Here is a 13,196-nt window from a genome sequence, read left to right on the forward strand (position 1 = left end):
GAAAGAGTGATTGCATTTGATACAGCCCTCAGTAGAGTCATGCTTGGTGAAATGTAGAGAACACAGGTGAGCAGCTCCAGTCTTTATTGGCAATTCATGTCAGTTACTCTCTTCTGTCCATTAGAGCAGTGCAGATAAAAAATGTAAAGGCACTCTGCCCAAACACTCAGATGTTGAGACAATAAGAAAGTTTATTCAGATGTCTAAGCTATTTCTGTTAGATTTACTAGAAAAAATTACATGTTGAATAACCCAAATAGGTAATTTTGAATTTAGAACAAAAACCTGCATTGCTGGGTACTTTTATATCCTGTTTGTTAAATTCACTGGTCATTTCTGCCCATTAATAATGGTGGGTATGGGTACACTGGAGAAATTAAACTTCTTACATGTTTACTTACTTTCTCTTGAAGTAACATATCCACCAATCCGGACCCAATCTGTATTTCAAATTTAAAGCAAAATTTTGAGATGTAGGTTTTGGGGGAAAAATGACAAGATTGGTTCAAAGTTGTACATAATAGTTGAGTTTGATTTATTAGAAGCCCTCTAGAGCTCTATAATTATCTGGTGGGAAGCTGATTTGGTGTGACTTACCGTCCAGAGATCCTGAAGTGACAGCCTGAACTGCTCCCTTATCTTTGGAGAGAAGAGACTTTACCCATTAGTAACGGATTGCTGGATATATTATTTTAGAGAAAAAAAAGAACAAACAGGTAAGATTTTTTCATTCTCCTCTTCTACTATTTCTTATCTACTCTGTCATCTTTGATCTATCAGCTGTTGATTATTTGAAGACATGATCAGGTAGTCTCAAAGTACACAAAATAGAAATGTAATAATTTCTACAAGTATTTTGTACTGTGGCTGTAGACTATTAATACACTTTCTGGAAAAGTACAATTTCTGTTTGCAAGTAGCAGATATTGAGGAACTAAGGATTGGTTTGGGGATTTTGAAAGTAAAAGTTGGGTAGAGCAAGAAAAGTTAGGTAGAGCTTCTGTAGATAATCCATACAGAATATTTGGGATTGTTTGCTCTGTACATGACCAAAAAAAAAAAAAAAAATTACGACATCATGAGTCAAGCTGCAGTTTGTCATAAAACAATGTTTCCCATCTGACAAGAAGTACAGTTATGGTTTGAAAACTTTTAGAAGAGTGCCTGACACATAGTTTGCATCGTAGACTTACCTGTTGATTGTGAATAAATAATCTTTCATAAAAACAAGTGGTTTGGGTTTAAGGTCAGGTTGAGAGGTTTAGCAATCTAATTTGGTGGATGCTGGCCCACAGCAGGTGGCTTGGAACTGAATGACTTTTAAAGGACCCTTCCAACCCAAATCACCTTGTGATTCTGTAAGTGTAAATGTTAATGGTCAGTATGAATTTAAAGTAAGGAAAATTGTGTTGGAGTTACCATAGTGTAAGATCAGCATCCAGAGTGTGTTGGCACTCACAGGTGTGCTGGGATTGCTTCCACTGCAAGTCACTATAAGTAGAGATTATTGCTGTTGTTTGAACATGGGAAATCTTAAGGCAAGGTAAAAAGGCATAGGGAGGATTTTGGAAGAAACCTTCACAATTCTTAAGATGCTTATTAGTGGGGGAGAGAAGGAGGAACAAATACAATTCCTCAAGTTTTTTGTCAGGGAATTTTACATTTGAGTTAATTCATTTCTTAGAGAACTTTCTCTAACTCCCTCTAGGAATTCTTCCCTTTAAAAAAACCACAACAAACACACAAAAAAAAGTTAAAAAACATCCATTCATTTTTTGCCTTTTACTGTCTTGAAATCTGTGTACCTATTTTTAGTTCTATAGCAAGTATTAAGCCCAGCTTTGTCTCTGTGGACATGGTATTTTACTACTGATCATGGATCAATATTGCTAAGTCTGAGGCAGAAATAAACTTCTCAGTTCTGCAACCACTGTTGAAAACAGCCCAGTTGGGATTTAGGGGCAAAAAGTGGGACATGTGGCGTTCTAAAGCTATTTTCTTGTCTTCCAATCAAGAAGAAAAATCAGTCATATGGATACACAACTAACTGCAGTGATGAAGTGCATATACCAAAATTATTTTTCTATTACCCATATATTGTGTTCAGAGCACAATATAAAAGGAGTGTGCTTCCCTCTCCAATGGTATAATTTAAATTATTTCTTTTGCAAATGAAATAATTGTAAATATGAATCAGATACTTATAAAAGTACCAGTAATTGTAGCCAGTACAAACCTAGTTGCTGCTGTCATTATTTGTATGTTTCTGCTTGATTATTGTTGGATTTTATTTTTCTGTTGAGAGAGGACATTTCCTTTAAATGGGAACTGCCTTAAATGCTCCTGAAGTAATAGCAGCATCCCAGAATGAATGTATAAATTATTGTTACTACAACTTTACTGAAGTTAGTTGTAGACAGAGCTGTGAGGCAGCTGTTCATTGGCTTTTTATAGCGTTTACACAGAGTGTTAAGCTGTTTCAAATTTCTTGTGGGTAAGGACGTATTTGTTACTTCTGCCTTGTCACAAGAAAGGAGGATGTTAGAGGATGTTACTGTTACCAGATGGAGAGCATTGGAGAGGTGTTGAAACAGTAACAGTATTTTGAAAGGCACGGGAATGTTGATCTATGAAGAGGGAAGTTTGCCAGTGCATTGTTTGAGATTTTTGTGCTACACAATATAAAATATAGTATGGCATAAAAATACTGTATCATGAAATAATTATTGAGAGTTTAAAAACTTCAAACAAATGTATTTCAGAATAAGTTTTTGGTTTTAAGAATTGCATGGTCATTAAGAATTTGGTTTTGCTTTAGCATGTTGGAAGTTGAGGCAGAAAAGTCACAGCAAGGTGTCTGAAGCTCCTGTGCCACACAGGCACTGATGCAGTTCTCTTTTTTCTCACTAGTGTGTAGTTGGTGGGTGCAATGCCAGCTTTGCATCTCAGGGAGGACTTGCCCGTCATGTGCCCACACACTTCAGCCAGCAGAACTCTTCAAAAGTTGCCAGCCAGCCAAAGGCCAAAGAGGAATCTCCATCTAAAGCTGGAATGAATAAAAGAAGAAAATTGAAGAACAAGAGACGACGATCACTACGTAAGTGTTTCGCAGGAGTTCTTGAAAGGTTTGTCTTGGAGTGAAAGTTCCTCCTCACTCTGGTGGTTTCTCTGCATATTTGAATCTGGTAGGGTTGGCATTCCTTGTCACGGGAAGAAAACAATTCCAGATTCTGTTTGTGTTCCTTTTCAGGGTAAATCTCTGCGTGTCAAGGAAAAAAGATCAGTTTCCTGTGAGCAACAATTGGAATTGCCAATTGAAAGAAGCTTTTCATTTCAGAGTTGCTTTTTGTTTACTGCCTGTTACTGTTGGAAGGGGTTCTGTTTAATGCTAATGAGATCTGAAGTTCAGACAGAGATTGTAGATTCATATAAATTAGAGATAAATGCATGTTATATAAGCTCTTTTTTGAGCACAACATTTCATTATGCTAATGACAGTTTTATGAGCATAACCAAGATCTAATTTTGGGCAGAATTGACTTGCTATGTTTTTTTAATCTGTCTCCATATAGTTGATGTTCATTAATTTTATATGAACCAATGTGCTGAGAGGTGTGATTTGTCATTTAAAGTGAGAACTGTTTCCTCTAGCAAGAAATCATCACTTACCCAGTACCTTTTCCAGTCCATTTGGATCTGGTAGTTTGATTCCTGAGTTCTCCTAGCATTAGACTAACAAAACATCAAATTTCTATAGAGATTCTAATCTACAGAAATAGTTAGATGTAATGAGAGAGACATCTTGAGATAATTGCAGGTGCCTAAAGGATCATCGTGATTTGTCTACTGTGTTACTCAAATATAAATGTCTGAGAGTGGTCACTTGAAAATTCTTGTGTTCAGAAGTTCCTGAGTTGAATTTTAGCTTGCTTCTCCATACTGATTTTATTAGGTGGCTGATTTAATGCATCTTAATTAAGTTTCACCCCCTATATATGCAGAAGTAGTTTTTCAGGTTGGCATTTTATTAGTAATTGATAAACATCATATTATATTATTTGACTTACAAATTTCAAATCAGAGCTTCATAATTAAAACTTCAAAACACCTGTTAATATGCTTTAGTTGTAATAAGAATTTGCTGCAGAAGTTATGAATGAATTGATGGCAAAAAATGGAAATAATAAATATTGTGGGAATGTTAAAGACCAGACTGCAGTATTTGAATGGTCTGCTGTCTTGATCAAGTGTTGCACAGGAAGAAAAATGACAGCTGCTTGAGCAATTTCTTATCTTCTTGCCTCTTGAGACAAATGCAGTGCTGGCTGTAGACTTTTGCCTTAAGGCAGAAATCATCTCTAACTGAATTGGGAACTGACTACTGTAATGTATTTCTCCAGAGGGTATGTGACCCAGAAATGTATCCAAAGTTGATGGCATTTTCTGAAAATGCTGAGTATTGGCAGCTTTCCTTTCAAACTTTGGGTGGAGTATTGTTGGTGAAGTGAACGTGACGAAGGGCTGATGCAGTCTTGCTTGTATTTCTGTTTCTTAGCTTGGTTTTAGTTAAAGAATGAAGTGTGCAAGTTTGTGTGTTTTGTCTTTACAAGAAGAATGGGGGAAGGCAAAACCCTTATCTAAGAAGCCAAAATAACACAATTAACGTAATTGAGTATTTTCAGTTTGGAGTATATAAAGCTAAATACCTAAGAAGGATTTATATTTAGATATTTGTAAGTACCCAAAAGGCAAGATGTGTAACACATGTAACCAGGTTCTCTGCAAGTTCTCTTTTCTTGCAAGGACTAAATGATACGGATGTAAAACAAAATGCCATTTAATAGTGGACAATCTGTTTAAATAACCTGCAGATAATAATTTGACAAAAGCTGGCAGCTTTTCAGCACAAAACAATTTGTCTCTAAAAAAAAACACGTCAGTATGTTCTTTCTACTTCATGGTATTATTAGACCCTGGCTTTTTTTAAAGGTGTAAGTGGGTTATTAAATATTGGCCAATATACACTGTTACTGAGGCACTCTCATGTATAAATTCTTAACAGTTTAAGTACAGCTAATTTATGCATTTGCTTCCTCTTTTCATATCTGAAGGTAACACCTTTTTGTGAGAGAATGCATAACGAAAAAGGAGATTTTACTGCAGCTATATGTGATGAGACTACAATCTTCTGATACTTTTTAAAGATAATTTCTACTGTTACTTAATTGCTTTTTTTAAGATCTTGCCATTTTAAAGTGTTTTACTTTTCTGTCCTATGTTTTTTAAGTTCTTCTAAGTCTGAAAATCAGCCTTTTCTCATAAAGCTTGTTTTACTGGTGACACCCTTTTAACTTTCACATTCATGGTGCTGTAGAGATCTTATTTGTCTTAGGAATTTTGATGTAGAATAATTCAGAATTAGAATCTGTACTTGCTTTCTCTTCTGGGTGGTCTTTTACATGTTCCCTCATTCATCCAGAGTGGCTTTTAGAACCAAATCTATTGAAAGTGTGTACCTCTAAAACAGTATTGCTGTTCTGAAGCTGCCTTGACTACAATATTGTCACTTGCTTTTTCATTGCAAAGATGACACTTTAGTTATTAACAAGCATGATAATCAAGTTCACAGGAGACATATAAGAGAGATAAGGAAGCTTACTGTCCATGAAATTTGCTGTAAGACTCTGTTACTTACGGAGGGCTTGGATTTTCATTTGGTGGGTTACTGATGTGATGATGTAATTTATTTGACTTAAGGAACTGCTGAATACTTGGAACTTGCATTATTAAGCATGAAGGAAGATACTTAAATCCATTTCCTCAAAATCATGTTGGGGTGAAGGTGCCTAGAAAATAGTAACACCTAAGAGTAATTTAAACAATTCATACACTTTTGAAAAATTGTGCCCTTTCTTCTCAGTCTGCTGAATATTTTCCACTGTTGCATAAACCTGAGAGCAAAAATTTGTTGATTTTTTTCCCCCCTTCTTTCCATCCTCCCTCCTTTCTTCCCTCAGATTTATTTATCAAATATTTATATGCTTGCACCACTGAGCACCTGCAGCACGAGCTGTGGTCCTACACTGGCACTTAGAGTGAGAGCACATTGCAGTGAGATGATTGCCTAATTGGCATGTCCAGCTGAGAAGGAGCAGGGACAGGACAGGATGTACAGATGAGTGCTTACCAACATCAGCCCCAGGAGTGCAGCAAGTGCTAGCTCCAAGTGGGATTGGTACTTCATTTTGAAATAATGGATACAGGAATATAGAATCTGTTTTAAGTGAAGACAGCAAAAATAATAGCAATAATTTTGTAGTTTAAGTACTTTTAGTATAGAATTGATGGACTTTATTTTACACCCTAAATCAAAATGCAATAATCTTTCTACAGTTCAAGAAACATTTACCTATAAAAATCCTTTCCTAAAGGAAAAGGTTCTTATAATGCCTGCTGCTTTTATAATGGTTGTAAAATCTCAGATGGGTGTTAGTTGTACTTTATTCATTATAAATGGAAGGTTAATATGTGACCCATGCAGCCTGTGCTTCTTAGGCAGAAAGTGTTTACTAATAGTCCAAGAACATGGAATGACAGCTTGTACAGAGAAAGAAATGTGTAATAGTGTGGAGTTTTTCACCTGACTGTTCATCAGCATTATTGAAACTGAAATGAGTGGATGTGGTTGCATTTTTGGAAATAGCTGTTTCATTCACAGGGAGTGTGTTTTGAGCAAACTTGAATTGTGCTTCTCTAGGAATAATTTTTCCCTCACAGTAAAAATTATGTTTGCAGTTCTGTGACAAGGTATTGCTGCTGACAGAAGGATAGATGATTTACTAATGACACTTCAGACCTATTTACATGCTTGAATGTGTTTGAATGCTTTCAGTGTGTTGAACACTAAGGATCTCTTTTTGTTTTTTCCAGCAAGACCTCATGACTTCTTTGATGCACAAACACTGGATGCTATAAGACATCGAGCCATCTGCTTTAACCTCTCAGCACATATAGAAAGTTTAGGAAAAGGCCACAGTGTTGTATTTCATAGTACTGTAAGTATATATATGATGAATTCTGTTTGTTTACCTGTGTGTCTAAAAAATCCAATCTGTAAGAAATATATCTTTTAGTTCATCTGTGCATGTGTCACTCGAGATGGTGGGAGGTTGATTAGATCTGGAATTGCTTAGACCTCAGTTGTGGGAGAGCTGCTCTGGGGTTCCAGCCCCCTGCTGCTCTATTTTGGGTGCTGGTTTGTGTTGGACATCAGCTTTGTTGATGAGCCTTAGCCTAAAATCAGCTTTAAAAAGAAAAGATAGGCAAGAGGCTGTTGTGTGGACTGTTACACTGAGCTAACCTCAGGTACAAACACTTAACTCATTTTGCATCACTTAAAGGCATTAGGATGTGAGATTTGAAAGGTGACTGGCTAAATGGCATAATGAGTTTGTGTGGTCCACCTTCAGATGAAGAAAAAATGTGTAATTAACAGAGACATTAATTTGGAAGGTGGAAAATAGGAAGGTGAAATTGCCATGCTGTCTGAAAACAGACAAAAATGATGTGGCTTTATTGTTTTACTCAGCATAAGAATAATGTCAGCACAATGCAGTATATTTCAGGGCAGATATTCTAGTATAAAGAATTTCTGAGCTGTGGTACCTTTCATATTCTCTGAGAAGGCACATCCTTTCATTTATATATACTTCTTTAACACAACCTTTTCTTTGTAGATATGGGGAGATTTAGAATGCAGTTATTAATAAAACCTTTTTGAAAAAATGGTCTTGCAACCCAATACACCTTTGACTTGATTGTGGTTTTTTTAATGCTTGCTTTTTTGTATTGAGTCAAATTCTTTGTATCTTAATTCTTTGAATTAATTAATTAAATATCTACTTAATCTAATTAAGTAGACATGCCAAGCATGTCTACTTAAACTAAGGAACAGATATTACACTGATTAAAAAATGTAACTTAGAGGTTGCCCTGTCATGCCACCCCCAATCTTTGAAGTGGTTTGAATTAATTCTCTGAAACATCTGAACACTGAACTGTTCGCTGGTTTTAGCTTTTTTAAGGTATTTCAGTTCAGTGGCCACATGTATTTTAACTAGTTACATAGTTTCAATAATTGAAACCTTGTAAGCAGTAAATGAATCCAGTGACATGCCTAGCAACTTACAGTGTGAAATTGTTTTCTTTTTCCAGAAGAGGTCAGCAAAACTCCATGTCTGGTTTGAGACCACTTTGATGCATGTTTGCTTGCAATTTCCATTTTGTTTCTGGGCAGTGCAGGAAGTGTAGAGAGTGTAGTAAGAATATTTCCAAATAAAGCTGTATTAAGTGGACATCTGCTGGCTGAATTGTGGTTTTCACTTAAAAATCTAAATGGATTTAGATTCTTTGCAAAACAATTTTAAGTCTTCAGAGCTTATTTATTGCAGACACAACTTTCAAGGAGTATAACAGTTTGCTTTCTATGAATGTCTAGTAGGACATGAAGAACAACAACTTCTGAGAAAAAAAATCTGTAACTTGGTTTTAACTATGATTTTGTAATTATTATAGGTAATAGCTAAAAGAAAAGAAGATTCTGGCAAAATAAAACTCTTGCTTCATTGGACACCAGAGGACATGTGAGTATATTGCTAGTGATGCATTTTAAATGGGGATGGATTTACAGTGGGATCAATGAACTGGTACTAAATTATTTTGTGCCTGTGAATATTTGAGTTAAAGTTAATATTTTAAAAATGCTTTTCAGAAAGTAAAACATTTAGAAATTAGTAAGCAATTGATTTATTGATTTTTACTTTCACTTTCAAGGCTTTGGGCTGTAATACCAGTTCAGTGAAATTTGTATCTCTATTTTTAATGCATTTTGTCATGAGTTTCAATTCATCATGAGAGACAGAAGCTAAAATATTCTATAAAATAGGCAGGTTTTGATTCCTTTTAGGGCAGATGGTAATATTATATCTAACAGCATTCTGAAATTTTTCTTTTTAAAATGAATACAGATTATATAATTTTACATATAAAGACAGTTAATTTTATTTTACGATAAGCATTAAGAAGTATGCTACACTGGGAACATGAAAAATAAAAGAGTATTTTTTTTTAATACAGAGTTGAATGATTTTTTTGCTCATGCAGATGAATTCAATATTAGAATCTCTGTATTCAAGAGAGGTTGCTCAGTAAAGTTAAGACATTCCCAAGGGAATTTAGATTTGGTTGGTCAGGTCAGAAGAAAAATGTGTTTTATATTGCTGTTTGCTGCATCTTGTTTGGGTTAGATAGGTTAGGTAGAGTGGGTATTTCAGGCACTGAATGATGTAGCTTTGAATTACTGAGTATTCAGTTCATCCTGGTTATTCCATGTAAGCAGAGGAGATGCCAAGGTGCCCTGGCACACACCATCAGTCTGTGTTACTGTCAGGGCACTCACACTTCAGAAAGTGAAATGCACTCAGGCTGGTTCCTTTCCACTGCCCTGAGCTGCCATCAGCCTTCCCCATGGAGCTGGGAGTAGTGATTTAGCTTCTAGACTGAGCAGAACTTCAACTTCTACACTGAATCCTCTTGAGAAAGTGCCCAAGTTCTGCAGGGTGTCCATATGTTCAGGGTTTTGGTCAGCAAAAGTAAATACAAGTCTCTAAGTAATTTCCTCTACAAGGGGGAAATAACTTTTAGTGGGCTGGGAGGGTCGGGGTTGTTTTGTTGGTTTTGGTTTTTGTTAAGACCAGGAATTTATTTTTGGTTCCAATAAATCAGCTTACTTAGTTGTTGTCTTTCTGTATATTCCAAATCTCTGCGTGTGAAAAATTTTCTTTTTTGCTGTTTGTATCTTGAGCATACAGTTGCTACTGAAAATGTTTTCCAAATGTTGGTTGTCCAAAACCTGATTTTTGGCTTTATTTAAAATACTTCTATGATGTTTTTCCACCTTTCACAATCCATGAGATTGAGTGAATAAAAGATTGCTGTTGGGTTCTCTGTCCTGTTCTGCCCTGTTGCTTTAAACTTTTTTGTTCCTCCTTCATCTGAAAGGTTGAATTGGAGAAACTCCTTTTCTTGCTGGGGTAGGGATTCTGGGTTTCATTTCATGTTTTGAATAGCTTACCCAAAAAATTGAATTTGAGTTGCAGCTAACTTTTCATGCAAAGTGAAATATTTTCAAATACAGATTCAGTGAAATAATTTGCAAAAGTCTATGAAATTTGGCTTTGCAGAGGAAGAGCCATTACATTTAGTTTTAGATGTTGGGCTTCTCAATTTGAAACCTGTTTCAAAGACTTAGACACCTTAATTACAAACTCCTCCCCCAACCTGAAGTTAATCTTTGGCTTCTAGGACATGTAGAAAATGTTTAAAACCCCACCAAAACCCCAAAGAGGATAATCAAACAATTAACTTCAGCAAAGTTGGAGCATTTTGTCTTTGAAACTTTTGAGCTTGGAGCAAGCAAATTAGTGTAACTTAAAGCTCAGTGCCTGCAGTGTATCCTGTCCTTTAATGGAACAGAATTAAGGAATTTCTGCCTAGTAAAATAAATTATTTTTAAAGGTCTGGTTGTTTTTTGTGTTACCTATTTTCACAATAATTGTTGCTGTGGAGAATGTAGTGCCATTGTCATTGTACACTTGGAATATACTTCTGGAATAATGTAAATTGTCTTCAGTGTCTTTTCAAACTGAGAACCTGAAAAACTTCAAAGTATAATGTCTAAAGATTGGCTGTCTAAAGGATGTCTAATGTCTTTCCTCACTCTGGTGAAGATGCTTTTTAAGCAGGGAAATGTGAAATTTGCTTCATGTGTACTAGTTTACCACATAATGTTCTGGTAAGAAAAACAGTTGATCTTTTTTGAATATTTTTATTTTATTTATTTATTCATAGTCTGCCTGATGTGTGGGTAAATGAAAGTGAGCGACATCAGTTAAAAACTAAAGTAGTTCATTTATCAAAACTACCAAAAGATACTGCCTTGCTTCTGGACCCAAACATTTACAGGTAACATCCTCATTTTGCAACTTTCTTTACTTGAATGTAATCTTAAGCCTCACTTAACTTTTTGACGTTGGAAAATCAGGATTGCTAATGTATTATACACCAGATCAAGGAGCCTTGGTACTGTAAACGTCCAGGAGTTAAGTTCTGAGGTCTTAAGTTATTTCAGAATTACTTCTTGAACTAAACTCTAGTGACTGAGAAACGGGGAATGTGTGTATTTACCAAGTGTATTTTACTTTTTTGTGCTTGGTGTACAGAAATTCTAGTAAAGGAGGTACATACAGTGGAATCCTGAAAGATCACTTCTGTTAAGATCACATACTGGTTTGTATACCAATTTTTTTAAAGTCCAAATTTATCTTTCCATATTATATTCAGCTGTAATACATGCAGTATTACCTTGAAACTTGTACTTGTGTTCAAGTACTGTTATTTTTTATTACAAGATTCTTTATAGGGGGACAAAAGGGAACAATCCATGTTACTTGTCTTTAAGCTACTTTCACATTTCTGTTTTTAGGCCCTCAGATTGGCTTCTAATCCATCTGGTTTCTAATAATTTCCTGATTCTCCCCCCACCCCTTTATTACTGCTCTCCCATGATTGTCAGTACCCACAGTTCTGTGTGTACAGTTTTTAAAGGTAATCTGAAATGCTTAATTCATTCTGAAATTTTGGGCATCCATAGATCCATATGTGATTATATTAAAAATCCACGAAAATGGCTTTTGGAAAGAAAGTTTATCATAACAGAAGTTCAGTGTTCCGATGTTTCTTCCTTAACATCCAGTAACCAAGAGTCTCAAGGAGTAAATAAACCCTAATCTGAGGTCTTTCAATGCAATAAGCCTTTCAGTTCACCTTTAATACTCAGTGTATTTCACTAATCAAATTAATGAAAACTTGCTTTATTATATGAAAACAAATCCTACTGTATTTGCTATCTTTGTAAAGTGTTTTAAGTACTTAGCTTAGCCTATGAATCATTGCTGTTAATGGTAAAATCATAAAAATGTTATGGTGAGATTGGATTGTGTGTTTTAAAACTGTTTAACACAGTGACTTTTATAATCTAATTGAGGTGTTAATAATTTTATATTGATTACCTTTGCTAAGCTCGATAGATTAGTTTGCTTTGAAAAGAAAAGAATAACCTTTAAAAATAAAAATATAATCTCTGGATTAAGCCCCTGGAGAAAAATTAGCAAACTTTTCTATCTCTCCCAAATAAAATTAAGGTCCCCACATGTAATGTTGTACTCTATTTTTAGCAGTATGGATCAGTCTGTGATTCAAATGAGCTTTTGGGACCAGCTGAGGGAGCTTAATGATGTACATTTTAAAACCAAGTCTTCAGAACCAGACTTTAAAAGCCAAAATCTCTTTTCAAGAGGAAAGGGTAGTTAAAGAAATTCAATAGCAGTTATTAATGTCATGCTAAAATCTCATGCTTTAATAGAAAGTCTGAAATAATTATCTGGAATGTACACTTTTGTGAGATCATCTGAAATGGCTCTTGGTTTTAATCAAATGGAAGTAGATTTGCATAGTCATGATTTCATAGTGCATTCAGCTGACCAATGTATACATCACAGGGTCTTAATATAAAGCTGTACCATCTTCTTTTACAGAACAATGCCCCAGAAGAGGTTGAAGAGGTAAAAACCAAGCAAGTGGGGACACCTGCAGTCTTAGTCACTGACAATGGATTTAGAAATAAAGTTGCACATTAGTCAAATCCCATCTTTTTTTTTTTCCTTTTTTTTTTTCTTTTGGTTTCTTTTGGTTTCTTTTGTTTTTTTTTTTTTTTTTTTTTTTAGAGAAATATTTATGCTTAGTGTAAACATTCTGTGAATGAAGTTGATGCTTCCGTGGAATATATTAATATATTACTGTATATCCACATTTTCATGGAATGGTACAGTGGGAGACTGAGCAAACACTCTTCTGGCAACTTAGTGGAACAACTAAAAGGCTTTGCATGCTTGCTTCTTTAAGCTGCTTTTTTCTTTAGTGAATACAGTAGTCTATATTTGATGAAAAGAAAAAGTAACCATCACCATTGCCTCCCGATTCCCAGGAGAACTGTTACCAAGCTATTGGGCTTCCTGTCAGTGTTAACTAAACCTAACACATGCCAGACAATAGAACAGCTACCAAGGGATTATCCTGTT

General features: G+C 35.2%; 1 protein-coding gene across 2 annotated transcripts in view; it reads left to right on the plus strand.

Moving 5' to 3' along the window:
* Positions 1-12,765, plus strand: part of AEBP2 (AE binding protein 2) — a 37,690-nt gene extending 24,925 nt beyond the window's left edge. The window contains exons 4-9 of one of the 2 annotated variants that reach the window (XM_064421423.1): positions 2,911-3,097; positions 6,931-7,055; positions 8,575-8,642; positions 10,909-11,022; positions 11,280-11,346; positions 12,654-12,765. In XM_064421423.1, coding sequence (XP_064277493.1) covers positions 2,911-3,097; positions 6,931-7,055; positions 8,575-8,642; positions 10,909-11,022; positions 11,280-11,334 — 549 coding nt within the window. In that variant the 3' untranslated portion in view covers positions 11,335-11,346; positions 12,654-12,765. The remainder of the gene's footprint in view (positions 1-2,910; positions 3,098-6,930; positions 7,056-8,574; positions 8,643-10,908; positions 11,023-11,279; positions 11,347-12,653) is intronic. The other variant, XM_064421424.1, reaches the window with a different exon arrangement.
* Positions 12,766-13,196: the final 431 nt, after the last annotated feature.

The sequence above is a fragment of the Passer domesticus genome, chromosome 5 (genome assembly GCF_036417665.1).
Source record: "Passer domesticus isolate bPasDom1 chromosome 5, bPasDom1.hap1, whole genome shotgun sequence".
Lineage (NCBI taxonomy): Eukaryota > Metazoa > Chordata > Aves > Passeriformes > Passeridae > Passer > Passer domesticus.